The sequence below is a fragment of the Radiomyces spectabilis genome (genome assembly GCF_025331425.1).
Source record: "Radiomyces spectabilis strain NRRL 2753 chromosome Unknown BYT42scaffold_12, whole genome shotgun sequence".
In the NCBI taxonomy this organism is placed as follows: Eukaryota; Fungi; Mucoromycota; class Mucoromycetes; order Mucorales; family Radiomycetaceae; genus Radiomyces; species Radiomyces spectabilis.
In genome coordinates this window covers 887,104-914,068 of record NW_026251937.1, presented here as the reverse complement: position 1 = coordinate 914,068, position 26,965 = coordinate 887,104, and the positions used below count along the sequence as shown (strand labels likewise).

At 43.0% G+C, this 26,965-nt stretch overlaps 12 protein-coding genes across 12 annotated transcripts; 5 read left to right on the top strand and 7 right to left on the bottom strand.

The window, feature by feature from the left end:
• Positions 1-147: 147 nt before the first annotated feature.
• Positions 148-685, bottom strand: BYT42DRAFT_583075 (histone H2A). Its single transcript, XM_051569747.1, has one exon. It carries the CDS (start codon positions 677-679, stop codon positions 284-286), a length of 396 nt encoding a protein of 131 aa, XP_051420202.1. The 5' UTR covers positions 680-685; the 3' UTR covers positions 148-283.
• A 351-nt stretch (positions 686-1,036) lies between these two features.
• On the top strand, positions 1,037-1,638 carry BYT42DRAFT_607602 (histone H2B). The gene has a single exon (XM_051571177.1). The coding sequence runs from the start codon at positions 1,083-1,085 to the stop codon at positions 1,455-1,457; it is 375 nt and encodes a 124-aa protein (XP_051420201.1). The 5' UTR covers positions 1,037-1,082; the 3' UTR covers positions 1,458-1,638.
• Positions 1,639-2,455: 817 nt separating this feature from the next.
• Positions 2,456-3,101, bottom strand: BYT42DRAFT_502033 (uncharacterized protein; the record flags this gene model as incomplete). Its single annotated transcript, XM_051564804.1, has 4 exons — positions 2,456-2,584; positions 2,666-2,832; positions 2,902-2,971; positions 3,042-3,101. The coding sequence occupies 4 exons, from the start codon at positions 3,099-3,101 to the stop codon at positions 2,456-2,458; spliced, it is 426 nt and encodes a 141-aa protein (XP_051420200.1).
• Positions 3,102-7,522: 4,421 nt separating this feature from the next.
• On the bottom strand, positions 7,523-8,639 carry BYT42DRAFT_583046 (Pre-mRNA-splicing factor Cwf15/Cwc15). The gene is made up of 5 exons (XM_051569746.1): positions 8,592-8,639; positions 8,412-8,521; positions 8,074-8,325; positions 7,792-8,004; positions 7,523-7,714 (listed from the first exon to the last, which is right to left on the bottom strand). The coding sequence occupies exons 1-5, from the start codon at positions 8,592-8,594 to the stop codon at positions 7,588-7,590; spliced, it is 705 nt and encodes a 234-aa protein (XP_051420199.1). The 5' UTR covers positions 8,595-8,639; the 3' UTR covers positions 7,523-7,587.
• A 589-nt stretch (positions 8,640-9,228) lies between these two features.
• Positions 9,229-11,177, top strand: BYT42DRAFT_538197 (actin family). The gene is made up of 8 exons (XM_051565510.1): positions 9,229-9,318; positions 9,458-9,854; positions 9,922-9,971; positions 10,047-10,219; positions 10,288-10,351; positions 10,420-10,698; positions 10,766-10,809; positions 10,873-11,177. The coding sequence occupies exons 1-8, from the start codon at positions 9,277-9,279 to the stop codon at positions 11,003-11,005; spliced, it is 1,182 nt and encodes a 393-aa protein (XP_051420198.1). The 5' UTR covers positions 9,229-9,276; the 3' UTR covers positions 11,006-11,177.
• Positions 11,178-11,929: 752 nt separating this feature from the next.
• Positions 11,930-14,317, bottom strand: BYT42DRAFT_583042 (kinase-like domain-containing protein). The gene is made up of 6 exons (XM_051569745.1): positions 13,678-14,317; positions 13,432-13,605; positions 13,210-13,335; positions 12,974-13,083; positions 12,758-12,913; positions 11,930-12,682 (listed from the first exon to the last, which is right to left on the bottom strand). Exons 1-6 carry the CDS (start codon positions 14,219-14,221, stop codon positions 12,263-12,265), a joined length of 1,530 nt encoding a protein of 509 aa, XP_051420197.1. The 5' UTR covers positions 14,222-14,317; the 3' UTR covers positions 11,930-12,262.
• An 854-nt stretch (positions 14,318-15,171) lies between these two features.
• BYT42DRAFT_583040 (uncharacterized protein) lies at positions 15,172-15,818 on the bottom strand. Its single transcript, XM_051569744.1, has 2 exons — positions 15,468-15,818; positions 15,172-15,245 (listed from the first exon to the last, which is right to left on the bottom strand). Exon 1 carries the CDS (start codon positions 15,716-15,718, stop codon positions 15,515-15,517), a length of 204 nt encoding a protein of 67 aa, XP_051420196.1. The 5' UTR covers positions 15,719-15,818; the 3' UTR covers positions 15,172-15,245; positions 15,468-15,514.
• A 487-nt stretch (positions 15,819-16,305) lies between these two features.
• On the top strand, positions 16,306-18,286 carry BYT42DRAFT_617151 (uncharacterized protein; the record flags this gene model as incomplete). Its single annotated transcript, XM_051572152.1, has 8 exons — positions 16,306-16,399; positions 16,459-16,508; positions 16,582-16,663; positions 16,733-17,100; positions 17,155-17,411; positions 17,497-17,545; positions 17,745-18,124; positions 18,193-18,286. The coding sequence occupies 8 exons, from the start codon at positions 16,306-16,308 to the stop codon at positions 18,284-18,286; spliced, it is 1,374 nt and encodes a 457-aa protein (XP_051420195.1).
• Positions 18,287-19,348: 1,062 nt separating this feature from the next.
• On the bottom strand, positions 19,349-22,047 carry BYT42DRAFT_617150 (uncharacterized protein; the record flags this gene model as incomplete). The annotated part of the gene is made up of 10 exons (XM_051572151.1): positions 19,349-19,567; positions 19,636-19,854; positions 19,928-20,051; positions 20,115-20,359; positions 20,418-20,536; positions 20,600-21,229; positions 21,291-21,326; positions 21,398-21,494; positions 21,573-21,703; positions 21,795-22,047. The coding sequence occupies 10 exons, from the start codon at positions 22,045-22,047 to the stop codon at positions 19,349-19,351; spliced, it is 2,073 nt and encodes a 690-aa protein (XP_051420194.1).
• Positions 22,048-23,339: 1,292 nt separating this feature from the next.
• BYT42DRAFT_482033 (uncharacterized protein) lies at positions 23,340-23,656 on the top strand (the record flags this gene model as incomplete). Its single annotated transcript, XM_051563695.1, has 2 exons — positions 23,340-23,406; positions 23,460-23,656. Coding segments are annotated over 2 exons (264 nt in total), but the record flags the coding sequence as incomplete, so codon positions are not given.
• Positions 23,657-24,545: 889 nt separating this feature from the next.
• On the bottom strand, positions 24,546-25,462 carry BYT42DRAFT_583022 (PIG-X). Its single transcript, XM_051569743.1, has one exon. It carries the CDS (start codon positions 25,420-25,422, stop codon positions 24,751-24,753), a length of 672 nt encoding a protein of 223 aa, XP_051420192.1. The 5' UTR covers positions 25,423-25,462; the 3' UTR covers positions 24,546-24,750.
• A 1-nt stretch (position 25,463) lies between these two features.
• On the top strand, positions 25,464-26,741 carry BYT42DRAFT_583020 (prohibitin-1). Its single transcript, XM_051569742.1, has 4 exons — positions 25,464-25,692; positions 25,764-26,185; positions 26,274-26,464; positions 26,545-26,741. The coding sequence occupies exons 1-4, from the start codon at positions 25,608-25,610 to the stop codon at positions 26,669-26,671; spliced, it is 825 nt and encodes a 274-aa protein (XP_051420191.1). The 5' UTR covers positions 25,464-25,607; the 3' UTR covers positions 26,672-26,741.
• The last annotated feature ends 224 nt before the right edge of the window (positions 26,742-26,965 follow it).

Here is a 26,965-nt window from a genome sequence, read left to right as displayed (position 1 = left end):
CACCATGTCAGATGACCATGACTACAGGGATTCCTTAAGAGCCACCAAATAATAGATTGGCCATTGTATTGCCCTCAATTTTTTTTTTAGAATAACACCATGAGAAAAAAATTAAAAGTAAAAACCATAGACAAACAGTATTCAAGGCATTAGGATTTGATGTTTTATTATTTACAATAGCTTTGATTGTACATGCACGATCAGTAAAAAAAAAGTGGCGTATGTGTGTTGTAGGATGTGAAGTGAGACATGTTTAAGAGGATCAGGAAGAAACAGGGGGGATTTAGAGTTCCTGGGAAGCACCGCCCTTCTTGGTCTTGGTGGGCAAGAGAGTGGCGTGAATGTTGGGAAGGACACCACCTTGAGCAATGGTGACATGACCCAACAACTTGTTCAATTCTTCGTCGTTACGGATGGCCAATTGCAAGTGACGAGGAATGATACGAGACTTCTTGTTATCGCGAGCAGCGTTACCGGCCAATTCAAGAATTTCAGCAGCCAAGTATTCGAGGACAGCGGCCAAGTAGACGGGAGCACCAGCACCCACACGTTGAGCATAGTTGCCACGACGCAACAAACGATGGATACGACCAACAGGGAATTGAAGACCGGCCTTGGCAGAACGGGTTTGGGACTTGGCACCAGCAGCAGATTTTCCTCCAGATTTTCCTCCAGACATGATAATTGACTTTGTGATTTTTTTTTGGGACTTGATAAAAAAAAAGCTCTTTTTTGGGGGGAAATCAAAAAATGTAAAGGTTTATATACAGCTGGGAAATTCAATTTCCGACACGGTTGACCTGAAGACGCCCTCTTTTTTTTTTTTTTTTCACTTGGTGGGTGAATTTTTTTTTATGAGTGAAATGAGCTTAGAATAGTCTAATTCGACGTGAATCCGCGTCGGTTTCGCGATATCACGTTCGAAAGCGCGGGTTCGGGTAAAGGGCGTGATTTTGAAGAACGAGAAGGAAAATTCAAGAACGCGGTCACACATAGCATGGTATAAATAGGCTGACCTTTTTTTTTGGCGCCAGTCGAGTTTTTTCTTGTTTTTATACTCGTTTCTTTATATTTTCTCCCAAATGGCTGCTGACAATAAGACCACCGCTGGTAAAGCTCCTACCAAGACCAAGCCTACCTCCAAGTCGGCCGATGGCAAGAAGAGAAAGATCACCCGCAAGGAAACCTACTCTTCTTACATCTACAAGGTGTTGAAGCAGGTTCACCCCGACACTGGTATCTCCAACAAGGCCATGTCCATCTTGAACTCCTTTGTCAACGATATCTTTGAACGTATCGCCACCGAAGCTTCCAAGTTGGCCACCTACAACAAGCGTTCCACCATCTCTTCCCGCGAGATTCAGACCGCTGTGCGTCTCATCCTCCCCGGTGAATTGGCCAAGCACGCTGTCTCCGAAGGTACCAAGGCTGTCACCAAGTACACCAGCTCCAAATAAGCCATTAAAAAGGCCTCATCCTTCACCTCCCCAATGATGAAAAACAAGAAACCTTTTTCGCAAACTTTATATCGTTTACTGCAAAACCATATCTCCTTGTACAGACCATCCCCTTTGTCTCCTATTGATTTAAAGCTCTTATAAAATGTTACATATGTCATGTTATTCTGTAAAATTGTTGGGTTTTTTATTGCTTTGGCACTGAAAATATATCAGTGTGGCTGCCGCTGTCTTCAGCAAACATATCCTTCATATCATCATAAAATTCCTTGAGATCGTCTTCCAAAGTGTCCTTTTTCGTCTCTGAAGTTAAAAAAAAAGGATAGAATGAGTTGTTGTCTGCGTTCACCAGTCAAGGATGTTGTGAAGGGGATTTACCTTTTTTAGCTTGTTTGGCACGCTGTTCTTCCAATTCCTTTTGACGTCTTTCTTCTTCCAGCAGTTTCGCTTCCACTTCTTTACGTGCACGTGCGGCTTCTACCAACGCAGAGTACTCGCTTGCATACGACTGAGGGTCCCAGTACTCCCACAACCCGTCTGGCACATCGGCAGGAATGGCCCATTCTGACGAAACGTAGATGGGCAAAAAACTATCGGGATGCGCGTAAGAAACAATCGCTTGACGCCCATCCACCGTGTAAGTCGGATTCATTTCCGCAAATGCCTTGGCAGCATACTATTTTCAATCCGCATTGCTTTCTATTAGTTACCCTGTCTCTCTTTTTTTTTTTTTGCACACTGGCAGATCACACTTACGTGTACATTATCAAATTCGACAAAAGCGAATTCACAGGACATTTTTGCCATCTTGTCTCGAATCAGAAGCACGCGACGAACCCCACTAAACTTTTTCACGGCATGGTATACAGATTCTTCCGTAGATAAATGATCCAAATGTCGCAGTAAAAGCATGTTGCTATTGTTCACAGAAGTATCTCGAGAACCGTCATTGATTTCAATGGTTTCCAATTCATTGGACCGCTTTTGGGCTGTCGAACCTACAAAAAATACCATCCATCATGAAGCGTATCGTCCCATAAATGCGTTTCTTTTTGACTCGACTTACTTTCAAACGGTGTGCGACATTCTACGCATGCTCGACGTGAATCTTCATTGAATTTACCACACTACCCATGCAACACAGTTTTATACGAATTAGTATCGTCTGGCCACGGCTTGCTTTTGTTCACGGTTCGGATTTCTGTTACGTTTGAGCAGCGCCACTCTACCGCGTCTTCGCGATTGCCTTCCTTTCGACTATAGTCCAGTCGAACCCGCTGATGACCCATGAAAAAGTATGGATAATATTTATCCATAAATTCCACGGCATGGCCCACGCTTGTGAATCGCACAAACGCAAATTTTCTCGATTCGCCTGAATGGTGGCAAAATTCTTCAGCATTGATGCATGTCTCGTCATTTAATAAAAGATGTAAATACTCACCTGTATCACGATCTCTGATGAGATTGACTTGTTCGATGCTGGCACCCATCGACTTCAGGTGTTTGTCAATCTAGAAATTCCACATTACCACCGTTAGTCATTATTGTCGCCGCCGTGACAGACAACATTTAGTAACGTACGTCTGGTTCTTCTGCACGTTCGGGAAGGCTACGAAGAACGACCTGGATATTGGGTTGCATGGAGTCTTGGGCTATACGCGAATGGGGTCTTCGTGCATTGTCGTGTGACCTCTCTCGCTTTTTTGGTTGTAAATGGGTTAACGTTGGGCTGCTACAAGGCTCTTGCGGCTTACGTCGTAGTATTTATCTGATCGCGCATAGCGATGGTCGTCTCTTCGACCGTAATCTCGATAGCACGAGGAACGGTAGTCACGGTCATGTCGATCGCTCGAATATCCGTGACGACCGGAAGGACTTCTTCTTCGGCTGGAAGGACTACGTGAGCGTCGTCGGTGCTGGTGACCAGCATAACGAGTATCCATCCCATTGCGTTGTTCGCCGTCAGAGTAACGGTCGTAATTACCGCTCCTTTGAGGAGAGTAACGCTGAGGAGGAGAAGCGGCTGAATTCCGTGAATGCGACATGGTCCAAAGAAATAGTAAAAAGAAGAAGCTACAGAAAGAAGCGCTTATTTTTGGGTTCAAAAAAACAGTTGGTGGATCGGACTTTTTTACCCCCTCATCATTTCCTGCCAATAAAAAAGGTGATATACCAAGCGCTCAGCAGGATATGACCCCTTTCCGTGCTCTAATAAATCTCACGTTGGCCTTCAAAGTGGCTTTACAAATTCATATAGTGCAGTTACAAGAGTTCAGTCATACAGAAAACTACTATTTTCATTAAAAACCCTTTGTTAACTGATGGCATATTCTTATCTTGGTTTAGTCTTAGACTCTCCCAAGTCGAGCTAGATGGACTGGCATGAATGAAAATAAAACGGGTTATACTGCCGTAAAATGTAAGCTGTTGACATCTTTTATCAATCACATCATGCGAAATCACCCGCCTTGTGTGTGCTTCCTCTTTTAAACTCTTTCCAAACGGCAAACGGTCACTGACAGTTCGCAATGGAAGCATTGGGCCTCTAAAAAAGGGCTTCCAAAATAGTGAGTTTACCGCATCAATATACCTCTCTACCCTTATTAAAATGGTCTCGAACACATCCGCGGCTACAACACGAATCTCAGTTTCACTTCCCTAGGTGCTCAAATTGACGAGTCAGTGGCCAACAATCGCAGTGGAGCTTACTGCTATCGCATTCGAGGAGGCATCTATCATCGGATCGGTGGCTGCTTCCGCCAACGGACAACCATACTCCTGCATTTGCTCAACTGTACATTTACGACTCTGACACCCAGTTGGCACACCGAAACGCTGTGGCGCCCTATTTACAAAATGCAACACTGCTAATTCTCCAAGATCTGCTGATAGAAATTAACCCGTTTGTTCCACTGTTGCTGTCGATGGCCCAAGTTTTACGTGAGTCGGATGGAGCTGTAGACGTGCGATTGCTGATATGCGCGGAAAACACTCCCGATGCCCGCCGATACAACGCACCCACCGCAAGCGAAATTGGAGTAATTTTGGTCGATAGCACCATTACGCCTGATAGTAGCCGCGATATTGTGCTCCGATCGAGGAGTCATGGACTTCAACGTATCAGCGAGATGAATCAGCACTATGATGCTCTCCAGTACGTGTTAATGTTCCCACATGGTGACCTCGGTTGGAATATCCACGCACGCTCCCCTGGCGGTCGCAGTATCATGGTTATGCAATGGTACAGCTACCGTTTGATGGTGCGAAGCAACGGCCACGATATGCATTTGTTCGGACGCCTGTTCCAGCAGTACATAGTTGATATGTACGCCAAAATGGAGCAGAATCAGCTGACGTATTTACGGCTCAATCAGACGAACCTGCGAACGGATCTGTACCGAGGTGTCGTAGATGCAGTAGAGCTGGGTGACAACGACCTTCAGAGCGTCGGGCAACGAGTGATCTTGCCATCCACCTTCATAGGAAGTCCCAGACACATGCGGCAACTCTATCATGACTCCATGAATATTGTACGTCGATGCGGACAGCCCGATCTTTTCATCACTTTCACTTGCAATCCTCAGTGGAAGAAAATACAGGACGAGCTGGTTCCTCTCCAAACCGCTGTTGATCGGCCTGATCTTTGTGCGCGAGTCTTCAATATGAAGCGTAAAAAAAAGCTCTGATGGAAGATCTAACGAAGAACCATGTTTTGGGAAGAGTCGTTGCCCATGTACACACAGTGGAGTTTCAGAAGCGAGGCTTACCGCATCTTCCTAAACTTTTGGTGCTACATCCGGACGATAAGCCGAGAACACTTGATGACTATGATCGTATCGTGTGTAGGTTGTCTATTGATACGCAAAGATTTATGCGCACATCAACTATATCTTACCGAAAAATCAACCGCTTATTGACAAAAGATTAGAGTTAAGAGAACACCATCAAGCGAGACCTTTGGATACACAAATTCGAGTGCGGAGTTCTGATTATTGGAAATGGAGCATCCCATTTCAAACACATCTTTAATCAGCTACTATTCCCACTAGCCTCAGAGTAACAACAAACTACAGACCGAAAGAGCATAACTTTGTGATCTTTAAAAGATCAACACGTGCTACTATTAAAATTCTTGCCAAACTAAAAACCAGTCGCCTCACGCCAAAATTTGCGAGCTAAAAAACAGTTACATGGTGTTCCTTTTCATCATATGGATTTGGCAGCTACTTCGCTTGGTGTTATTTATTCATTTAAAGATGTTGGAAAAGTTCAATGAAAGGGGAGAACTTTCTGTAAAGGGCTATTGTCAATGTCGATCTCGCGTCTTTGTAGCATTATTTAATAAGTTGTCTTTGTCTGTAAATGTGTGTCCTTTTGATTTTTTCTTTCCAGTTTTCGGTGATTAAAGGTGCATGAGCAGAATGCTTTTACCAGTGTAGCTGATCTGGCGACATTGCTCATTGTTCATTCATTGGTGTGTGTCAAGGTGATCATGCATACTTTAGAGCTCTGTTTTCATGCAATTTCTTTTTGCTTTTATCAGATTTTATTTTGGAGCTTTTTTTCATTTAGAAAGTGGTCATTCACACTTCTTTTGTAGCTTTTTTAATTTTTATGCAGCTTCTTTCTGCTTTTTATCTTTACAGTCTTTATCTGCAGTTTTTATTTTGGACTTTTTCCTGAAAAAGGGGGAATTCATTGTTCTTTGGAGCTCTATTTTTGAAGCTTTTTCTTTTTCGCTTTTATATTTAAAGCTTTTATTTTTGGAGGTCCTTTCTTCTTTTCGTCTTCGTTTTTCTCTAACTTCGGTTCACCTAAGAAGCCCTGGTACTATTTTATTTCATCAAGTTCCTAGCTGCGTCCATCGCCACGACTATGGCTTTCCCGTGTAGCTGACTCGGTTAAATCGACCCTCACAATCAGAAGGTACCATCAAATGGTTTTTTATCAGTTCTTCAACAAGGAAAAACTTACCTGTTCTTTTTTCTATTCTTCCTTAGCTTTTGGTTTTCTCTCCGGTTTTCTTTTTCGCCTGGCAAGTCATCCATCCCTCCAAATCTTTCGACTTTGTTTCGCGCATCAAATGTTGCCAATCCGGTTTTTGTCGTCAAAAGGGCATCGTCGGTGGTGTGACTCTCTTTTTCATCGGCAACGCTTACGCTTGGCTTCACCTGGATTACTTCCCGTGGTGTTGTCTTTGATCTTCTTCCCGACCATTTTATTTTTGTAGTCTGTAGTATGTACTTTGTATTTTATTCGATAGACCTTCTTGCAGTCTTTTCCTCCTTTTTTTCCCACAGGGTTTTTAGGGGTTTTTTACAGACGCACCTAATGTATTTACTTTTTTTTTTATATTTGTATCGTTTCTTTTTTTACGGTCGGGAAGCTCTGGGTATCTGCTGCCTCACATAACAAAGGTAAAATATCTTGACGGCATTTGAATCAATCAAAGAGCTTACTAACTCATTTTTTTTTTAAAAATACCCAATAACCTTGGGCGGGACGGGACTGAGGGGGTCAATAAGTGCTGCTGCACACATGTTTGGAATCATGACTGTACGGTATGCCAGAGTATTGACATTAATATACCAAAGTTCCATCAAGAGTCTCGCCCAGGTTATGCCGTATGCGTTAGGCTTTTGTCTGACGAATGTCGCTCAATGTAAGGGGGTGACGTCCAGTAGCAGGTGGCATCCACTGCACAGCGGGTGTACGGCTTGTTAAAACCGATATAACGTAGTCTATATATTGAGGCACATCATGAATGATGGATGTTCTCAGGTCGTGCAAATCAACCTGATCCCTATTTTTCCACTTATTTCTTTATATTTTCGCTGTTGAATCGGTCGCTAGAGCATAGGGCGGATGTACTTGTAATCATTCAAAGGCCGTTGTGGAGCGTGTTTTTACTTTTTACATACAGCGTTGACCAGTGGTTGCAATACAGCGAAATCAGGACATACAGAGGAGCTCCAACTTTCAGTAGCCCATTCACGGAAGGCGTATACGAGCATTCGATGGATATGGCAAGGACGATCACTGGTCGGATGCTGTTATTGACAAGTTGCAACAAAAATAAAGATTCAAATGATAATGCATGTTTATTTAAGAACAGTAAACAGAACGTTTACTGAATGTACTTGTTGAGGAAACGTTTGTGGAAATCGGAGCGTAACATATCGTTGACAAAGCGTTTTTTGTTCTTGTCTTCAGCACCGCGCGCTTGATTCTTGAAGATCACATCATCGTCCCATCTTTAAACATCACCCCAACCCCAACCATCAGTAAAACGCAAACGACATATCACATATAGTATTCAATCAAAGCTTACCTGCGCTTGACACTGAAATCCCGTTTTTCCTGATCCAGTTGCAGTAAGGGATTGCCAGTCATCGCTTCTTCTTCTCTTTTCGCTGCCTCCTCTTCCAGCTTTTCTCTCTCCTGTCGTTCTTTCTCTTCCGCTCTTTCTCTTCGAATGCGTTGTAGTGTTGCTAGCAGTTCAGCTGCATCGTCGTCATCGTCGTCATCGTCGTCGTCATCGCTACTGTAAATCATCATTTGTGTTAACTCCTAATTAGGTCACTGGGATAATAAGCAGACCATTGCCAAGTACCTGCTGCTACTGTCACTGTCACTTGCATCGGCGTCTTCGTCTTTATCTACTTGTGCCATTTTTTCCGCTTCCACTAGTAACCTCCGCCGCTGTGTATCTGCTTCTTCGGTTTGTTCGCCCGCTGTGATGAGCCCACCAGTTGCAGTGGCATCTTTTTGTTTTTGTTGGAAATATTCACGTTCAGCCTGTCGTAATTCCTCCTTTAATCGTTCTCGGTCACCGATTTCTTCGGTAGTGCCTTGACCCGGTTGTCTGTAAAAGTCAATAGCACCGTGTTAATAGTTGTGTACTTGGTCAATCCTAGAGATGCGTGGAATGGAAAAAGAGGAAAAGCTTGCCTGAATTTAAGTTTGGTATGTGCTGCGAGATCACGAGCGCCGTATTGAAAACTCGGGGCTTTGTTATCGTTGCCACGAGCAGGATCAAAGGTGGGACGAGCAGCGGTAGTCTGTCACAAAAAGCACACAGTTAGCAAAGAGACTTCTCGCAAACAACATATCAGAGTCCAATGAGCGTACCATAGCAAAGGATTCTCAAAGGTGGAGGGATAAGAAAAACAATTAGTGTCCAAACCGTGTATATAAGGCAGATCCCACTGGCGGTCCGCCGACAAGCCGGGAAAAATTGCGTCACAGCCAAATAACGGTCACATGTCCGGCTCGAATATCGCTATATGGTGCTTGCGATCAAGGACAACGACTTTAATGCGGCAGTGCCGTACGGCATTGTAAAGCGAAGCAATGAATTCGTGTGTTCTTTTCTGGTTATTTCCTTCTTCTTCCAATTAAAAGTTTACAGTCAAAATGTAACTTTCTTTGGTTTTACAGCTTTTTGGTTTCTACTTTGATCGCTTATTTTCAAAAATAACATTCATCTCATAAACGTTGATTTTCCTGCTCTTCCAGGTTGTGCAGCATCACAGCTTTCTGCTCATCGACCGGGCCTTTGGTGCTGACCATCAGGCAAGAAAATTCGGCCGCTCAAATACGCACGACCGGGCAAAATATGGTCGTGCGTGAAAATAAGTTTCTCGTATTGTGCGCGAAGTTTTTCGGCCAAGCAAAAATGACATCATCGGATACGGCGCGGTTAATGCGGAGTTCCAAAATATCGTCAGAAAGAGCGACTTTGTGGAATATCTCCACCTTCCTTCGTCGCTTTTCCGCCCAGGAAAGAGAAAAAGAAATACGAGAAGAGCCAACTATGAATGCTTCAAAAACCCTTGTCGTTGATAACGGTACCGGAGTAAGTAGTATCTCAGTTCAACACACTTGGCTTGTGTATATACCGTAAAGATGATGTGTCTTTGCACAGCTACAGACGGCAAACGCCTTGTTGGGCCATCTTCACTGTCTGTGAATATACTCACTGTTCATTCTTCTAGTTTGTGAAATGTGGTTATGCCGGATCCAATTTCCCGGAGCATGTGTTTCCGAGTGTGGTTGGTCGACCTATTTTGCGAGCGGAGGAAACGGTCGGCAACCTTGAAGTGAAAGATATCATGATTGGCGATGAGGCGGCCGCGTTGCGTAATATCCTCCAAATGTCTTATCCCATGGAAAACGGCATCATCAGAAACTGGGAAGATATGCGCCATTTATGGAATTACACTTTCGACGAGATGTTGAAAATCGATCCCAGAGACTCCAAGATTTTGTTGACCGAAGCGCCCATGAATCCTCGCGCCAACCGTGAACAAATGGCCCAAATCATGTTTGAAGAGTACGGTTTCCAGGGAATATACGTCGCTATTCAAGCTGTCTTGACGCTGTTCGCGCAAGGTAAAAGGGAAAAAATCTCATATGCCTTGGTTGATAGACCATCCTAATACTGTGCTTTTATTTGCAGGTCTGTTATCCGGTGTGGTGGTTGATTCCGGCGATGGTGTTACACATATTGTGAGTAGGGCGAATGACAAATGAAGTTGATGAGTGGTGTAAAAAGGGATTGAGAATTAACATGTTGACGTTCAGGTGCCCGTGTACCAAGGTTACGCACCGGCCAATTTGACGCGCCGTCTCGATGTTGCTGGTCGTCATGTTACTCGATACCTCATCAAACTTTTGCTTCTTCGTGGATACGCATTCAACCGTACAGCGGATTTCGAAACAGTTCGTCAAATCAAGGAAAAGCTGTGCTATGTCAGGTAGATTATTATTTTGATCTCTGCAAGACACTTTAGAGACGGTAGCGCTGAGGCCTATTTTGTTATAGTTACGATCTTGAACTTGATCAGAAACTGGGTAATGAAACCACTACATTGGTCGAAAGCTACGAGGTAAGTGTTGCTGTGTGAGACCATGAGATGTCTGCATTAGGTAAACTGAATGATCTTGTTCTATACAGCTTCCGGATGGTCGCGTCATCAAAGTAGGCTCGGAACGTTTCGAAGCTCCCGAGTGTTTATTCCAGCCTCATTTGGTGGACGTGGAAGCGCCTGGCATGGCGGAGATGTTGTTTAACACGATTCAAGCGGCCGATATTGATATCCGATCTGATTTGTATAAACACATTGTGTTATCCGGTGGCTCCACCATGTACCCCGGTCTTCCCAGCCGTTTAGAAAAGGAAATGAAGCAGTTATATCTGACCAATGTGCTGAATGGCGATGCGAGCAGATTAAATGTGAGTTCGGAGAATCATGCATGAAAACAAAAATTGGGTGGGTTGTATTGACAGGATAAATTTGCAGAAATTCAAGATCCGTATTGAAGATCCTCCCAGACGCAAGCATATGTAAGTATACCAAAATTATTGGATGATGAGAGATGCGTATTCTTACCTATGACGGCGAATTAGGGTTTACCTTGGAGGTGCGGTGCTTGCCGATATTATGAAGGACAAGGACTCTTGGTGGGTAACGAAACAAGAGTGGGAAGAAATGGGACCTCGTGCATTAGACAAAATGGGTGTCCTGGGCTCAACCGCTTAAAAAAACAAAACCAATAAATCCGTACCATTCCGCAGAAATCAAATAGCAATTGCAGAGAGAATTGTACTCCATTATGTTTACATTTACCCATTGTCTCAACTCGGGGCGGACCTTTTAAATGAATCTTTTGTTCGTAGTAGCTCTCGAATTACCAGTCCTGAGCAGGCAGCAGATCTTATGACAGTTCCATCAGTTTCGAGTGAGTCGACCTGCAACAGCAAAAAGAGACACCTGCATGTGGTCATAGGTTCCAATCACGGGTCGAAATTCTGATGACCTTTGCAGCAATGAATGGAAAATAAGCGTTTTATTGTATGCTGCATAACACCTGATGATAAATTGGCATAGGCGGACATCTAGCAATCCAATTACCTAATATTAACAACACAATCGACGCAGGCTTTCTCTGATTCTTTTATTTCAGAGACATCACGATATCTCGGAATCATCCCAGTACCAATGGATGGGACAGACAGAATATACTGTAGTCACCCTTGAAAGTTAGGCAATTGATAAAAAAAACAAATAATTGATTTATATTCTATCTCTATTTAACATCAAGATATGACAAACATTATTTGCTGCGAAAAATTTCCATATTGGTAGGATGCAGAGAGGATCAACGGTTATGGCGCATATCACATTGGAACTCGGGGACGGATGGTACAAGGTTAACGTAGCGAGAACACTGAAAACTTATGTAGAAACTGAGAACTGTACTGTACCAAAGAATATCCAGTAATTAATGGTTGAATCCCAGCCCAAGAGGACATTAAGATGGTCTTGCAAGCAAGAGCCAACTACAGTACTAATTGAACATAGAATGATGTCGAAAAAGAAACAAACCATAAATAATGTAGCCAGAAAAATTTGGGATCAAATAAGCGACGCAACAAAATACAGCAGAGAATGGCAATTACCAACGTAAGTTAATCGTTATGTATTTATTCACAAGATCAGAATTAAAGGCCGATCCCGTTTTAAAACCAAAAATAAAAAAAAAATAGGTATCCAATAGCGAGAGTAGAAATGTATCCTTGTTAAACTGTAATGAATTATGGTATTTTTTGATGGGTAAAATAAATTACTGGAGAATTGTATCCTCCTTGTCAAACGGGGTAAGTAAAAAAATTATGGAATAGTGGGATGGTTTAAGCTTCATTTTCAAAGTCAGAGTCGCCGTCGTGATATAGAGTAACTGAGGCAACAACAATAGAAAAATGAATAAGCCTATTCCCCAATGATTCAATGATCAAGTCACTTACTAGAGTTAAATTGTTCAAAAGGGTTCGCGTTACTGCCTGATTTTACAGTGACCATGACATCATCGGATTCAAGGTCCAAACTCATGCTTTCCGGTGGCATTTTGCGAAAGTTGAGAGCATCGATACCGTTGGATTTCTGCATAGGAGGAATGATGGGAGGCACGGTGTGACGAAGAAGAGCAAAGTTGATGTTTTTAAAGAACGGATGTGCCTTGACATCGGCCGCGCCAGCGCGGGATCCTAACCGACGATGTTCATCCTTGTGCAATAACTTTCGAATAAGGTTTTTACACGCGTTTGACAAGGTTCGATTTTGATAGGGGGCTGGTTGTGTAGGGAAATTCACATCACAATGGAGAATTTTGGAAAAGGTTTCGTTGCGATTAGCGCCTTTAAACGGTGTGGTACCGTACTGTGAAAGAAGATCATCAAATGAGTATTGACAAAAAGTGGGAGAAATTTTGTCAGGGGTGGAAGGAGCACGTACCAGCATTTCGTAAATAAGAATCCCAAGGGTCCACCAATCGACGGCACTTGTATGACCGCAGCCTTTGATGACTTCAGGTGCAATATATTCTTCCGTTCCCACAAAACTGTTGGTGCGGAGGTTGTTCACGCAGCTTTTGGTATCGATGGAAGGTGGCTGAATATCTGATTTAGCATTGTTTACGACTCATTTGATTGCCTTTTTCTTTCCACTTACGAGATTGGGGGACGAGGATTTGACGACGCCAGGATTGCCGGGCGGAACCGATCCTTTGCTGAGATCAAAGTCGGTGAGCATGATGTGACCGCTCTGATGCAGTAGAATATCTATCAAAAAAAAAAGGTCATTAATAAGTGACACTGGACATCTTTTTTTTCCGGTGGTGAATGGATGGCTAGGTGGATGGCTAGGTGGGCAAAATGATGTGATGTAACACAAGGAAAAAAGCTTACTTTCAGGCTTCAAATCACGGTAGATGTGACCTTGCAAATGAAGGTATTCCAGTGCAGCCGTAACTTCGGCAGCATAGAAACGAGCACCATTTTCATCCAGACATTTTCCTTGTCGTAATTGTAAAGCTGTGAATGATGTCATTGAGAATCCTGTCAGTAAAACCAAGAGAAGGGGATGACAAGTGGAACAAAAAAGTGATTGATGGTGCAAAAAGAATTTACCTCGAAAGAACTCTCCTCCCATGCAGTATTCCATAACAAAGTAGAGATAATCCTGGCTTTGGAAAGAATGATACAGAGTGACGATGAAGGGATGATTGGAGGTGGCCAAGATTTCCTGTTCAGCCAAGGCGCGTTTTATCTTGTTACGTTTAATCATTTCTCGTTTTGAAAGCACTGGAAAACAGGAGCACGGATTTTGAGTTGGACGATCGGTCTCTCTTTCAGAGGAAAAGAAATAACTCTTACCTTTCATGGCAAACAATTTATCGGTGCCCTTCTGTTTAACCATGTAAACTTTGCCAACGTCGCCTTTGCCCAACATTCGCACCTTAACAAAGCTCGATGGACCGACTTCGACCTTTTTAACCTTGATGCTGGCGGATGAATAAGTGCGACGAAAGGAACGCATACGTTGAACGTATTCAGGCGAGCCTTGGTTGTGAAGGGCGGGAACGGATTCGGTAACGTTGTTATACATGACCGACTTTGGGGGTTGAATGGTGGGATGATGTTGTTTGGTTGAATTGAGCAACTTGGCGTTGGGAGCGGATGCGACTCGACGGATGCCTTTGTTGTTCTGTAAGGAAGCGGTGGAGAACCATGAATTACTTTTGAATCCTTTCTGTGCCTTGGGCGTTTCAAAATCATTAGGTACAGTAAATGAAGGGGCAGGTTGCTCGACGGACGGAGGAGTGATGAAGAAGGATTTTAGACGAGAAGGCATTTGAGGCGAATGATAAGAAGGTGGCGGCATGGAAACGGCCATTTCAACTTCTTGATCACTGGCCATTATTATAAAAGGAAAAACTAGATTATAAAAGTAATATTAAGACACAAAAAATTATAAAAAAAAGAGTAAAACAAAAAAAAAAGGAGGAAATAAGAGGAACCAAAAAAAAAAAAAAAAAAAAAAAAAGACAAAGAGGGAAATGACGAAAAAAATTATATATAAAAAAAAAATCGATAGGTTGACTGTAAGGAGACGAGAGCACACTTTGACCGTATTGGAAAAAAGACGAAGAATAAACTCAACTCAAGCCCAAACCCGTTACACTGTTTTAACTGTCCAGGACCATCCCTAAACCCCTTTCTTTTTTGTCCAGCCCTTTTTTTATTTTTCTTATTACAAGGTGCCACAAAGAAAGAACCGCAATTATCACATATCACCGACTACCTTTTACTTCTTCTCTTATAATGAAATAAACACATTTATCATGCTCTTTCAATTTGACGACAAAACGATTATCCAATAATCTTACCATTTGTCGGGTTTTCCAGAAATTCAGATCTCGTGACTTGTTTTTCCTTCAGCCAATACATGAAGAGCGTTTGGATCTTCTTTTGGGAAAAAGGGCTCAGAAAAAAAAAAAAAAGAAATGAGCCCACGGTGGCTGATCCCCGCACACGCATGTTGTGCCTCTGTGAACTTGGGTATTTGTCATTGGCTATTGAGTCCATTGACTCTGGGAAGAAAGAACTGTCCTGGTTGAAGACTCACTTGTTTGCTAATACTTTATCTACTCTATGGTCAAAACTAGAATATCAGCTCGACGACTCTCGTTCGGGCAATGGTATGATAGACTGGTTATCGTGTTTTGACGGTTGCTTGTGTCCCAAGGCGGACTTGGACACTGGCTTTGTATTTTGTCAGTGAAAAATACCACGTCCCAGTGGATTTCATGAGCCGCTCTTAAGCTTAAATACGGTGCGAAAAAAAAGATTCTATCCATCCGTTGTGTTCTTTTTTATTCAGCCATCCTATCCATCCATCCCTTTGCATCCATCCTTTTCACTCATCCATCCGTTGTCATCATGTAAGTAAAATGATTCCTATCCCAAGTGCTGTGTGTCGTATGTGAGAAAAGATTGTGTTGTACATGATGATTTGATTATATCAATGGGAATCTCTCTGAAAAAAGACTGAAGAGAAAAATTATCATGCTCCTGATCAACACAATCTTTTACTTTTTCATTTCGGCGTGGTGGTCGTATACTGGATGATAAAGAAAAAAGTTTGCTGACTCATATCTTTATAGGTACTGATCGATCCCTTTTGTATCTCATAACAAGGTGACCGTTCTGTTCATGGTATGTATTTTGTTATATTTGTCAAAAAATGATGAATGAGAAGAGTTGTGGATGGATATTGCTGGCTATGATGACAATTTTCATGCACCACGCAGAATATCTTTTGATGATAAACACCTAGCAGAGCTGAGCGCGAGCAATCATCCATTCCATGACTCTTTAAAGGATCACGCGTAAAAAAACGGTATACTAATGACATTTTTTACCGCGTTTTTACAGATTTCATCGCGATTGAAGTGGTTTGCACTGGTTTAGTTTTTTTTTATCAAAATAATAAAATACCCTTTTGAAAAAAAACATTTTTTTTCTCTGCACGCGCGCGCATTTCCACCATTTTGAAAGAAAGAGACTAAAGAACATCGAGCAATTATAATGAGTGTGATTTTGTGGACAGCTCAAGCGTTATTCAATGTGACGAATACTAGATCTCATATCGTCTCTTTCAATCGGAAATCATCCAACGTGGATACGGTTGAAAAAAAAAAATAGCAACGGTGAAAAAGTACACTTTTTCCTGATTCGGTCATCATGAACAGCCCCGGAATGCACTGGCATTTTTTCAAATGCCTCGAGCGAGTACTTTATTGAGATTATCTAGCAAAATGTTCATTGGGACAGTCTTTGCAGTGTCCCCAAAATCTGTTCTGTTTCAAGCGAATCTTTGCGTGTCTTGTGTACGATCGACACCCAATTGGGGGATTTGAAATCCCGAAGGGTAATGCGAAATACAACTTATTCAACATGCTCCGCGTGAACTGTGGCCCTTTTTTATTGTCATTTTTAATAATGGACGATTCTACCGCTTGGTTTTCAGGGCCAATTGCCGAAGCGGTGACGGTCGTGAATACTAAAAATTTGCCTCTCGTCGTGTACATTCATGGTACGTCTTGCTAATTAATGCTTGCTTTTTATAAGGGGGATTTTGCTGAGTAGCTTTAGACGATACCGACGCTAGTACTTCCATGACCCAATGCTTGGCAGATGCAGCGGTAAAAACTTATGCAAAGCGCTTGTACTCTACATTCTCAGTTTGTTTACTATGATACTCACACCATTCTGTAGGTGGTCGAAGCACTGGCATCCAAGACAGTAGCGCTTCGGTTTCATAAAGACTCGGACAATGCCACGCTGTTTGGACAATTATGTAAATATGCACTGACCAGCAACATGAACTTTTTGGGGAGAAACTGAATCGAATCCAATCCATCCACAGATCCCGTAACGCTTGTCCCCATCATCTATTTTATCCAGCAAGGCACCATCAAGGATTTCGGAACACACACCATTTCGCCCCTAGAGGTCGTAACCAAAATCAATAATCTGCATTCGGCTATGCCTGTAGAGCAGTCATCGTCATCTTCGACAGCAACGGCTGAACCTTCTATGCGCGCGGCCGAACCTTTCACACAGGTGTCCGGCTTGAGTCCTGCTAGTACAACAGCGGCAGCCGAACCTACACGATCATCAGTCGACCCGTCACCAGCCAGTCTATCCTCCCCAGAGTCAAATATCGATAACAAGAGAAACCTGCAAGAGTACAAAGACAAGGCACGAAAACAGCGCGAAGAGAGCGAGAAACAGGTACAATGGTTTATGAGAGTGTTGTGTAGCAGGTTTATTGAATGCCTTGGTTAGAGAGAATATGAACAAGAATTGAAGCGAAGAGAACAGGGAAAACAGCAACAGCAGTTTGCCGAATCTTGGAAAGAGCGTCAAGATAAACAATACTTTGAAAATATCAAACAGGAAAAGAAACAAGAGGAAGAGTACAGAAAAAAGATTCGCGAACAGATTGCAAAGGATAAAGCTGAACGTGCTCAAACTCGACAACAGACCACTCCGTCTAATCAACCCTCCGTCACTACACAAGACAAGCCAAGAGCGAGTAGTAGGTATGTAGAATAAAAAGAAAACATTAACATCCAATAACACTATCTATGTACACATTCCGTTAACTTTTTTTTTTTTATATCCTAGTCACCGACGCTATGATGAAAGTCATCTCAGTGTTCGTCAACTGGATGGAGTATGTCTTCGCCAGAAATTTCAAGGTATTATTTTTTTTCGATATTTAATGTGTATTTTTATTACTGGGACTGACCGACTGGATTTTTCAGCCACTGATACTTTATCAAGTGTGCAAGAATGGATTGATCAGGCAAGCATTTTGAACCCGCACATTGTTGCTTTTTTAACATGACTGATGGGCAGTGATATGACTACAGAATAGAACAGACGGCGACCAACCCTATAAATTGATTGCCCAATTCCCTACTCGCCACTTTAGTATTACGGACGAACAACGTACCTTGCGAGAATTGGGTTTATGTCCGAGCGCCACAATTATTATGAAAGCGATAAAGAATATCAGCACCGCTTACGGTGGCGCTGAAAGTTCAGGCAATGGCCTGCTCGGTTACATCTATTCAGCAGGTGGATTGCTATATAATGCCGTCAGTACTGTGGGTTCTACCGTCACTGAGACAGTGACTTCCTACATGACAAGTCCCACAGATGGAAATAACGGGTTGCAAGTCAACGGAGGCGGCGGTCAGCGGCTGGGAGGAGGCGAAAGCTCCTCTACCAGACCATATAAAAGATATCCGTAAGCACTTACTAATCCTCAACAATCCACACCCAGACTCATCGTTTTCAATTTTTTTTTTTCGCCAGTGGTAGCAATGTGAATACACTGCGTACAACCGAAAATGAAGATCCGAGGGATCGCGAAGGCATGTACAATGGAAACTCCATTAATCAAGAATAAAGTTATTTTGGACAGTTCCTAGTCATATGGTCATGTCACCAAAACACACCTTAGTCAAATGATACAGAAAGTGTCTTTGCCACCTTTCGGTTTTGCTCAAACTTCATCAATAACTGGCGAGTATATCAGTCCTGCATTGTACCAGGTAACATAGTAGACGGACGGGATCCAATGAAGTGCAACCGATTCCAGTTTAGGCAAAGTAGGCAGGGAGATCGTCCAAATCCTCGTGCTCTCAATGTGATTGCCTTTTACAGAATTGAAAATCGGTAATATCGGTAAGATGCGTTCCGCATTTGGAAATGAAAAAATCAACAAACGCACACACACGCACACACACACAAAATTTGTGTTCTTTAGGATTATGGGATCCATCTACTGCAGTGTGTCAGGAATATTTACTGTTGTTTATACTGAATGATGGGTACTATCGGTACCATTCATCGGCACTATCCTATAGTATTGATACATTTTTTATTTCATTTTCTCTCGTAAATTCGGTGTACATGGCCACTGCAAATAGCAGGCACATTTTCCATTATATGGATGTCTCTGAATCGATGGAAGTCGATGTATACCCTGTCAACCCGAGATAGGGAACGATGTATTCTGCATGTTTCCGTCCTGAAATTCTGACCAATCAAGTCATTTATGCATGGATCCTTCTTAGAAATTGAACCTGTCCTAGTTCATATCAGAGAATGTCCGTTCACCATGAAACTTGGTATATAGAAGATGGGCACTGTATTGATGCAGTTTGGGCAAAATCGAAAGCTAGGATGTACCGTTTTTGATTTATTCTGGACGATCAACCAAAATCTCTTTGATTTCATTGATCAAATTAGCCATCGCCCACAAAGGGCATGCAAATGTCATCCGTTATTCATGAAATTTAGTATACAAGTTGAAGGAATGCAGCTGTTATTGGTCCTCACTATTTTGTCTCCATTAACATGATTTATGTGATTTTTTTGATATTGTCTGACAGACGACCGATTGTGTAAATACAAAAAGGAAAAAGAAAGAGGCATCAAGTAAACAGTATTTTCCAGGAGAAAGATACTATGCAAAATCGGTCGTTTCGGGGGTATCGCTCGTAAACACTTCCAGTGCTTTCCAGTTATCGACGGTCTGTCTTGCAAATTGCAATTGCTCGTGAACAAACTTTTGATACATCCATGAAACGAGTGCTTGATGTTTGTGCAAATAAGATAATTCAGACGCGATACAGAACTTGATATGGGTATCTCGTCGTTGCTGGAATGACAACCGCTCAAAATCCTAGTCACTCAAAAGATCAACATGGTGCGCAGGAAAGGTTAGATAACAGCCAATATGTGATACATTACCGATTGTATCATGACATCGAGTCTTTCTACTTCGGCTTCCAACCCTGGAACGCCGCGATTCTGATTCACTTTGATTTTGTTGCCTGCCAGTTTCTTTGACAAGGTATTGATCTGATTGGCCGCCAACCTTGATTTCCGTTCCAGTAATTCTGCAAATCCGATAAAAATATCTCGATGGTATCTCAAATTTTCCAGAATTCCGTTGGCAACCGCCGTGCTCTACACATAGCAAATGACATTTTGCTTTGTTTCTTAGCCAACCGTGCAAATGATCGATGGTGCGTTGTTTTACCTCGTTCTCCACAATGGAAGTGGCACGTTCCATATGTTCTGCTACGGCCTTGTATCCTCGAACTACGTGCTGGCATGCACTGCATCCCACAATATAGCACTTTTGTTCCACTTCGCCCATAGAACTAACCATTTGCGTACACAGTGTCAATAATCCTTGTCACCATGTGAGCACCCTCCCAACTTACTGCAAGACCGTGCTGTAATTGGTATACTCTGATCCATAGGCTGTTCTCAATGCTGTCATCCGTTCCACAATGTTGCATTGCTTTTCATAATGCTGAATAATGATGGGTAGTTGGTTACGTATGGTTTGGATTCGCTCGTTGATATCGGGGGGTATACATGTTTCAATCTCTTCTGTGTTAGAGTTCATTCGAATAAATTCTTCGTCTGTCACTGGATGATTTGCTCGGCGCCAAGCTTGAAACTCCTAACAGGGTAGAAGCAATGAGATGCTTTTCGAAATGGAGTTGGGGAATGTGTATTACCGAAGGCTCTGTCAAAAATGTTTTTACGACATCATCGTTCTTTAGTACAGGATGTCGGATGACGCCGTTGATGAACCGTGTTAAACCCTTGCAGCGCCTGTCCATGAACATTGCATCTTCTGATCTTGGTTTTAGCCAATCATATCTTCTTTATCCCGCAAGCCAAAGATGATATTACTTACTGCCACTAATTTTCTTGGGTGGTAGATTAGGCACGATTCGGAAGGGATAACGTTTTAGCAGAATTTCCCAGAGCCAAAAGAAATCACTGTAACGTCGAAGAACAATCGATGATCGCAGCTGACTTTCGAGGATATAATTGACATGCTTAAAAATAAACCCTTCTTTCTCCGGCGCTACGGCCACTTTGATGTAATCCAGGTCTGAGAACCAGCGATGACTTTCGGTACAGGTACGCATGTTTTGCGCCGCCGATGGTTTGGGTGTGTCTGACATGAATCCGGGGGCGGGTTCAGCCAACATATCTTTGGGAGTGATGGATGGGTCGACGTGAGTGACCGTTGTCGCCGAGGAAAAACCACCATCACTGTGAGCTCGGGGCAGACCGTTGGCATGCGAATTTAATTTGTCGGTTAATGCATGGTTCCTAGGTTTGAGATGACTGTCGTCTTGCCCCTTTTTCTCATTGGCGAGGTTCAGGAATCCATTCGGCCGAGGGTCGACGGTGGTGGTTAATCTCCAGGGATCGTCCACTGCGCGGGTATCGGGTGGATTGGACATCGGTTTCATGGTCTGGTTATTTCGTTTGATGTGGAACGTATCCAGGTTGGACAGCATGGGTATAGGTAACTCTGAAAATTTCATCCTTCTAAGATTTTAAATCGTGAGGAAGCAAATCAATGTCACTTTTACCTTTGCGATGTTGGTACACGGTTGATAATGAGATGTCTACGTTGAAAAGGAACGCTGAGTCTTTTTGCTTCTTGGTGATAGTCAAAGCGATCCTTGCAGCTGCTTACCCATATTTTTTTGTGCACATGCAACGAGGGCCAAGGCCGTATTAAACTCATTTCGAATGATGTAAGGCGTATCAGCGGGAGAGATGATGTTTAATATCTGTAATCCTTTTGGGATCAATTTTTGGTTTCTCTGATGGATCGCATGCTTATTTTTTTTTCAGTTAACGATTCTCACCTCTTCAACGGTACGAGAAGGAAGGCCAGAAAGACCAATAACTCGTTTCAGGGACTCAAGCGTCACTCGATCATTGACTGGGCCAGCCCGGATATAGGCTGTATCGTATATTTCGGGCAAATCGATACCCACTAACAACGAAAAAAAAAAAAGGGTTTTTGGGAGTAAAATTCACTTGCTTCTTTTCAAAAACGAAGTTGGTTGTGTCTAAAAAAAGCATACCGAGTACACTGGCCGCTGTGAGTCCCGAACCTAGAATATCGTCATCGACGGCATTATGCACGGTGAGGTCTTGGCGCATGTCGACGATGGGATCAAAGCTGGCTCCACTTCCCCAAGGATCGGCTTCAACTCCGAAGTCCGAAGTGTAGAATGGCGAAGAAAGCGAAGGATGGGTTGGAGCAGTGTCAATGAAGAATTTGGAAGCATTCGACTCCAGGAAACCGGATTGTAACAGGTCGTCTTCTTCGAGCATGGTGTTTCCAGTACTTTACAAACAAAGCCAATATCAGGAACAAGTCCAACAGCTAAATATACAACACACACAAAATAAAAAAGATACACTCGCAAAGACCCAAAAAGCTCTCACTTTTTTTTTCAGGAATTACTGGCGCATCTTCGGGATGGGAAGTGACGTTACACAAGAGGAGTAAAGAGGCGTGATTTCAAGCATTGCACCATTGCACCAACGCAAAAATCAACGGCATATCATCTCTCGTTTGTTTCTTTATTATGATGATAATACATATTTCGCAAATAATCCTATATTTGAAAAAAAGCTACGTATATAGAAGTCTGGCTAGTTTTTATAACCCGTTTATTTCAAGGTTTATGCTGTAAGCCATCTCTCACCAAGCAACTTGGAGGCAGAATATTTACAAAAGCCTTCCATAAGTCGCTAAAGTATACTGAATTGCATGCATTTTTGATTCATAAAGTCAAGGTCTCTTCTTTCAAAAGCCTCTGATGTTTCAACCTGATTTTTATCAGGCCAACACTCGGTGCACTCCCAAATTGATTAGTTTGACGTCACGCTAAAAATTGGAGAGTTTTGGGAGTGCACAAAGTGTTGGCCTTTTTTCTGGACGAAACTTGCGGATGCTTATCCACCAGTTGTTCCAACTGACGCTGATCATGAAGTTTCTCATATAACTTCCTTATAACAGAGGTTGTCGCTCTTGGTCCCGTCTTGGAGTTACTGTCCGTTGGAGACATTATCCTTCGCGTCTTGGAAGCGTTTCAGCAGTGCGACGGTTTCCGATAATATCTGCTTAACCAAACAAGATCCGGAATTGCGAGGAGAGTATGTGCAACGCCAAATACAAGCAGAAGAGCGCGCTCAGCAAAGTGTTGCGCATGTCCTTATTTGTCACGGCGCCATCAGGGACAAAATCGACCGTGGTCAACAGTGCCATTCGTTTGACAGTTCGGCATGGAGAACGTGAGTGGCCAGATCGTAACAGTCAAATTGCAGTTCCTCGAAAGTTAGAGAATATATTGCCGAAAACACCGCTTTCTCTGACGCTGCAACTCTATCTTCCACTGTTGTACGGCGCTACACCCGCTGCCGACGTTTACCCAGCACAAGAAAAAGACTTTCACGTTGGGCAAACGTCACTTGCGATGCAACGCGAGACAAACGCCCAAATGCAAACCATCAGCAAGCTCAATCCGAAGGTGTTTGGAGCAAGTCTCGGGTTTGGGGAGGCGAAAGTGGCATAAGCAACATGCGACAATTACTTGCTTTGTCACGACTTGACACGCTAGGCCATTTATACGAAAGATACCATTGCCGAAAATACGTTGAATGCATCTTTATCGTTCCAGATCTATGGTAAGCAAACGGAAAATGGAAGGATAGAGTAACCCCCTTATTCCTTGTATTAGGCTTTGGCGTTACCTTTTTCCTCACCCGTTTGCGACATGATGGGATCTATGTAATGCAAGAAATAGCCCATATGGTATTGCCTCGATCAATTGAAGAAATGGCGACGTTTATCAATATGAAAAGTCTCAGAACGCTGCTCAAGATCACCGAAACTTTTTGGCGTCTATGCAAACCATGTGATAACGAAGAGCTCGTTAAAGCGCTTCTACTCCTTGATCGATGCAACCAAAGATCGACGTCGTTCAGTGTTCCATACGAATTCGAATCGTAAAGGTCCTTTCATCTCTTTTTCCGTCATTATCCTCTCCTCCCTTAAACTATGCATTATGCAATAAAAAAGAAAATATTCACCAGCTACCAGGTGCCTTAGAGATTTTGGGTCAAAGAATCATACAATGACTCACAAGTTGATGGAAAAGGGTGTGCCAAGTGACAAGTGTTTTTGTACCGTCAAAAAATATCTTGGAGGTGCAACACACACTATATGTATCTTTTCATGGAATTTCTTACATTCACGCCATCATCGAATTTTGTTGCAGAGTATCAACAAAAAACTTGAAGGTCACTCAGACGGATACTATTGCGTGCATCACGTATTCTTGAGGACATACGTCTCCTCCGCCAACGACTGTTCTCGTTTCATTTTGTTTTTTTGCAAACAGACCAGAACTACCCGATAGGATTCAGAACAGGAGAATAAGGTGGAAGATCTACGCAGCCGTAACCGCGCCTTTTGTAGATCTCTTTGTCAATATCTCCATCGTGCGGACTCCTTCACAGTATAGTGTCCCTTGAAATGCTCATATTTATGCGAGGCATCCATCGTATAGCATGTCCTGTCACCAGTGCCATCTCTATCTGGATTATTGCTGCATAAGTTCACAACCTCGAAATAATGTACACAGAAAATCGCGAACACTTCGCACATACACATTCGGATGATTTGTATCATGCATATGCCTAACATTTGCCTTTTATCATAGCTGCCTTGCTCACGTTTCGGGTTTGGGTTTGTGCTATATTGCGAAAGTGGTTTGACATATTTCTTAGTATACATGTTGTTACATTAGACAAAAAAACAGTCTGTTTCCTCTCATTCGAGTACGAGTTTGCTGTTGTTATTCTCGGTTCACACTCTCCCCTTCCCTTTTATTCAAGGTACAGTTCTAATTGTCACTTTGTTCCTTCCACAAACCAAAAGATAAAGTGGTGACTACCCGAAACAATATGCAATGATTGCGGCTCTCACTGCAATAGAAACATAAAGGATATGCCTTTTTTGGAGCGTTTTTACTCTGACTTTCTTCTTTTGCCTTTAGCTTCAATTCTATTTCGTTTCGCTAATGATTTGTATACAGCCACAAGAATCCAGACAGTACACAGAACAACACACGACAATGTGCCTACTTCCACAAATGATCTATCCTTCACATCACCCACAGGAACACCCAGTTGCAATACACCGTCCGTGGGTGGATCAATCGCAGTAAAGTACGCATTTCGATCGATGGCCTGAACAAGGGAATATTTAGCATCAAGAGGAGGGTATGGAGCCGACTGGCCGAGTTTATGGCAGGTCCAGCCTGCTACCGGGAGAGGGATTTCGATCGGACGTTGCGTTTCCGTCAGAGAAGGCTGTTGATACCGCAAGTGAAGTGGCACGTCAATCACCCGTTTCGGTTCTCTCGTAAAAGGCTGGCGTAGAATGACAACACTTCCTCGCTTGTCTTTCACATGCTCCAGAGGAGCCTCCAGATCAGTTTCCCCGAACACCGTGGCGTTGCCAATAAGCGATGCAAAGTCGGCCAACTGATTCACGTCGACGAAAACACTCGGTGGCAATTCATAGATTATGTCTAATGCACAGTTATCGTTGTTAGGTGGTGCTTCAACGGTAAGATGGCTGATAATATGCGGATGCAGGCTGTTGGCTTTGCTGAGAAAGGAGTGTAACTTGGGCATATTTTTTATTTTCGGAGCGACTCAAAAAAACGGGGAGCGGGGAAAACGGTTGCATTTTTTTGGGCATGCGCGTGAAGGAAGGAGAAAACACAGTCCTCCTCTGTGACGTGGATTTGGGAATTGTTTGTTTTTTTAGTCCGAGATTGGCTCAGTGAGTAATAGTACTAGCTACAACAAACAACACTATGGCTGCTGTGCTTCAGAAGATCGCAAAGTACGCTATTCCCGTCGGTCTTGCGGTGGGCGGTATTCAATCCGCTCTTTACGATGGTAAAAAACAACGATCGAATTCGTCGCTGTTTTCTTCCGCTTAGCTAACATTTCCTTGTTATTGTTCACAGTCCAGGGTGGTTACCGCGCCGTCATTTTCGATCGTATTCAGGGTGTCAAGTCGGTTTCCGTCGGTGAAGGTACTCACTTCTTGGTGCCTTGGTTGCAGCGTGCCGTCCAGTTCGATGTTCGCACCAAACCCCGTAATATTTCCACCACCACCGGTTCCAAGGATATGCAGATGGTTTCCTTGACTCTTCGTGTGTTGCATCGTCCTGAAATCAAGCAACTTCCCGCCATTTACCAGAATTTGGGCTTGGATTACGACGAGAGAGTGTTGCCTTCCATTGGTAACGAAGTCTTAAAGTCCATTGTCGCTCAGTTCGATGCCAGTGAACTCATTACCCAGCGTGAGGTCGTCTCTGCAAAGATTCGTGAAGAGCTCTACAAGCGTGCTAGAGAATTCAACATTGCTTTAGAAGATGTCTCCATCGTAAGTGCAACAAATGGTGCAGGCAAAATTGCTGGTAGACTGCGGACACTCACAGTAAAGGTTGTTTTTTTTTTTTTTTTTTTGCTAGACCCACATGACCTTTGGTAAAGAATTCACCAACGCTGTCGAACAAAAGCAGATTGCTCAGCAGGAAGCCGAACGTGCCCGTTTCATTGTCGACCGTGCCGAACAAGAAAAGAAGGCTGCTATTATCCGTGCCGAGGGTGATGCTCAAGCTGCCGAGATGATTTCCGCTGCTTTGGAGAAGGCCGGTGAAGGGTAATAATCACAGCTGACAAAAAAAAGGCACCAACGATCGCTTGATCCATTAACCTGTGTTGCTTTTTTTTTTTGCATAGTTTGATTAACTTCCGTCGTATCGAAGCCAGCAAGGAAATCGCACAGACTTTGTCTAACACTCGCAATGTTACCTATTTGCCCAGCAACCGTGAGGGTGGCAGCAACTTGCTTTATAACATCCAATAGACGTCTACGAAAAAACGCGCTCGATTTTTGTAACACCAATTCAAAATATAAACTCTTGTTATTTGATATAATCCGATATTGGCTTTTTATTATTATTGCACACCACACTTTTTTGATGGCAACAACATTACATTCACACAAGCGTGAGGAACAGAGTTTTTTACAGATTTTTGGAGGAGATTATGAGACTAGTTTTTCTAGATTCACCAATCATAGGGAAAAGGAGGGTTCTTATTTCTTGTCCTTGCAGTGGCAGATCTGTTCCGGGGGGATACCAGCCAAAGCTTGTTGGAT

Excerpts from the sequence above, each read along its gene's own strand:
- BYT42DRAFT_583075 (XM_051569747.1), bottom strand. The coding sequence starts at position 679 with ATGTCTGGAGGAAAATCTGGAGGAAAATCTGCTGCTGGTGCCAAGTCC.
- BYT42DRAFT_607602 (XM_051571177.1), top strand. The coding sequence starts at position 1,083 with ATGGCTGCTGACAATAAGACCACCGCTGGTAAAGCTCCTACCAAGACC.
- BYT42DRAFT_583046 (XM_051569746.1), bottom strand. Across the intron at positions 8,326-8,411 it reads CATACCAAACTTAAATTCAG|ACAACCGGGTCAAGGCACTA; the intron begins GCAAGCTTTTCC and ends TGACTTTTACAG. Across the intron at positions 7,715-7,791 it reads GATTTCAGTGTCAAGCGCAG|ATGGGACGATGATGTGATCT; the intron begins GTAAGCTTTGAT and ends TGATGTTTAAAG.
- BYT42DRAFT_538197 (XM_051565510.1), top strand. The coding sequence starts at position 9,277 with ATGAATGCTTCAAAAACCCTTGTCGTTGATAACGGTACCGGA. Across the intron at positions 9,319-9,457 it reads TCGTTGATAACGGTACCGGA|TTTGTGAAATGTGGTTATGC; the intron begins GTAAGTAGTATC and ends TCATTCTTCTAG. Across the intron at positions 10,352-10,419 it reads CATTGGTCGAAAGCTACGAG|CTTCCGGATGGTCGCGTCAT; the intron begins GTAAGTGTTGCT and ends TGTTCTATACAG.
- BYT42DRAFT_583042 (XM_051569745.1), bottom strand. The coding sequence starts at position 14,221 with ATGGCCAGTGATCAAGAAGTTGAAATGGCCGTTTCCATGCCGCCACCT. Across the intron at positions 13,606-13,677 it reads TAAATTGTTTGCCATGAAAG|TGCTTTCAAAACGAGAAATG; the intron begins GTAAGAGTTATT and ends CCTGTTTTCCAG. Across the intron at positions 12,914-12,973 it reads AATCCTCGTCCCCCAATCTC|CCACCTTCCATCGATACCAA; the intron begins GTAAGTGGAAAG and ends TCAGATATTCAG.
- BYT42DRAFT_583040 (XM_051569744.1), bottom strand. The coding sequence starts at position 15,718 with ATGTCATTAGTATACCGTTTTTTTACGCGTGATCCTTTAAAGAGTCAT.
- BYT42DRAFT_583022 (XM_051569743.1), bottom strand. The coding sequence starts at position 25,422 with ATGCCCAAGTTACACTCCTTTCTCAGCAAAGCCAACAGCCTGCATCCG.
- BYT42DRAFT_583020 (XM_051569742.1), top strand. The coding sequence starts at position 25,608 with ATGGCTGCTGTGCTTCAGAAGATCGCAAAGTACGCTATTCCCGTCGGT. Across the intron at positions 25,693-25,763 it reads TCAATCCGCTCTTTACGATG|TCCAGGGTGGTTACCGCGCC; the intron begins GTAAAAAACAAC and ends TATTGTTCACAG. Across the intron at positions 26,186-26,273 it reads CTTTAGAAGATGTCTCCATC|ACCCACATGACCTTTGGTAA; the intron begins GTAAGTGCAACA and ends TTTTTTTGCTAG.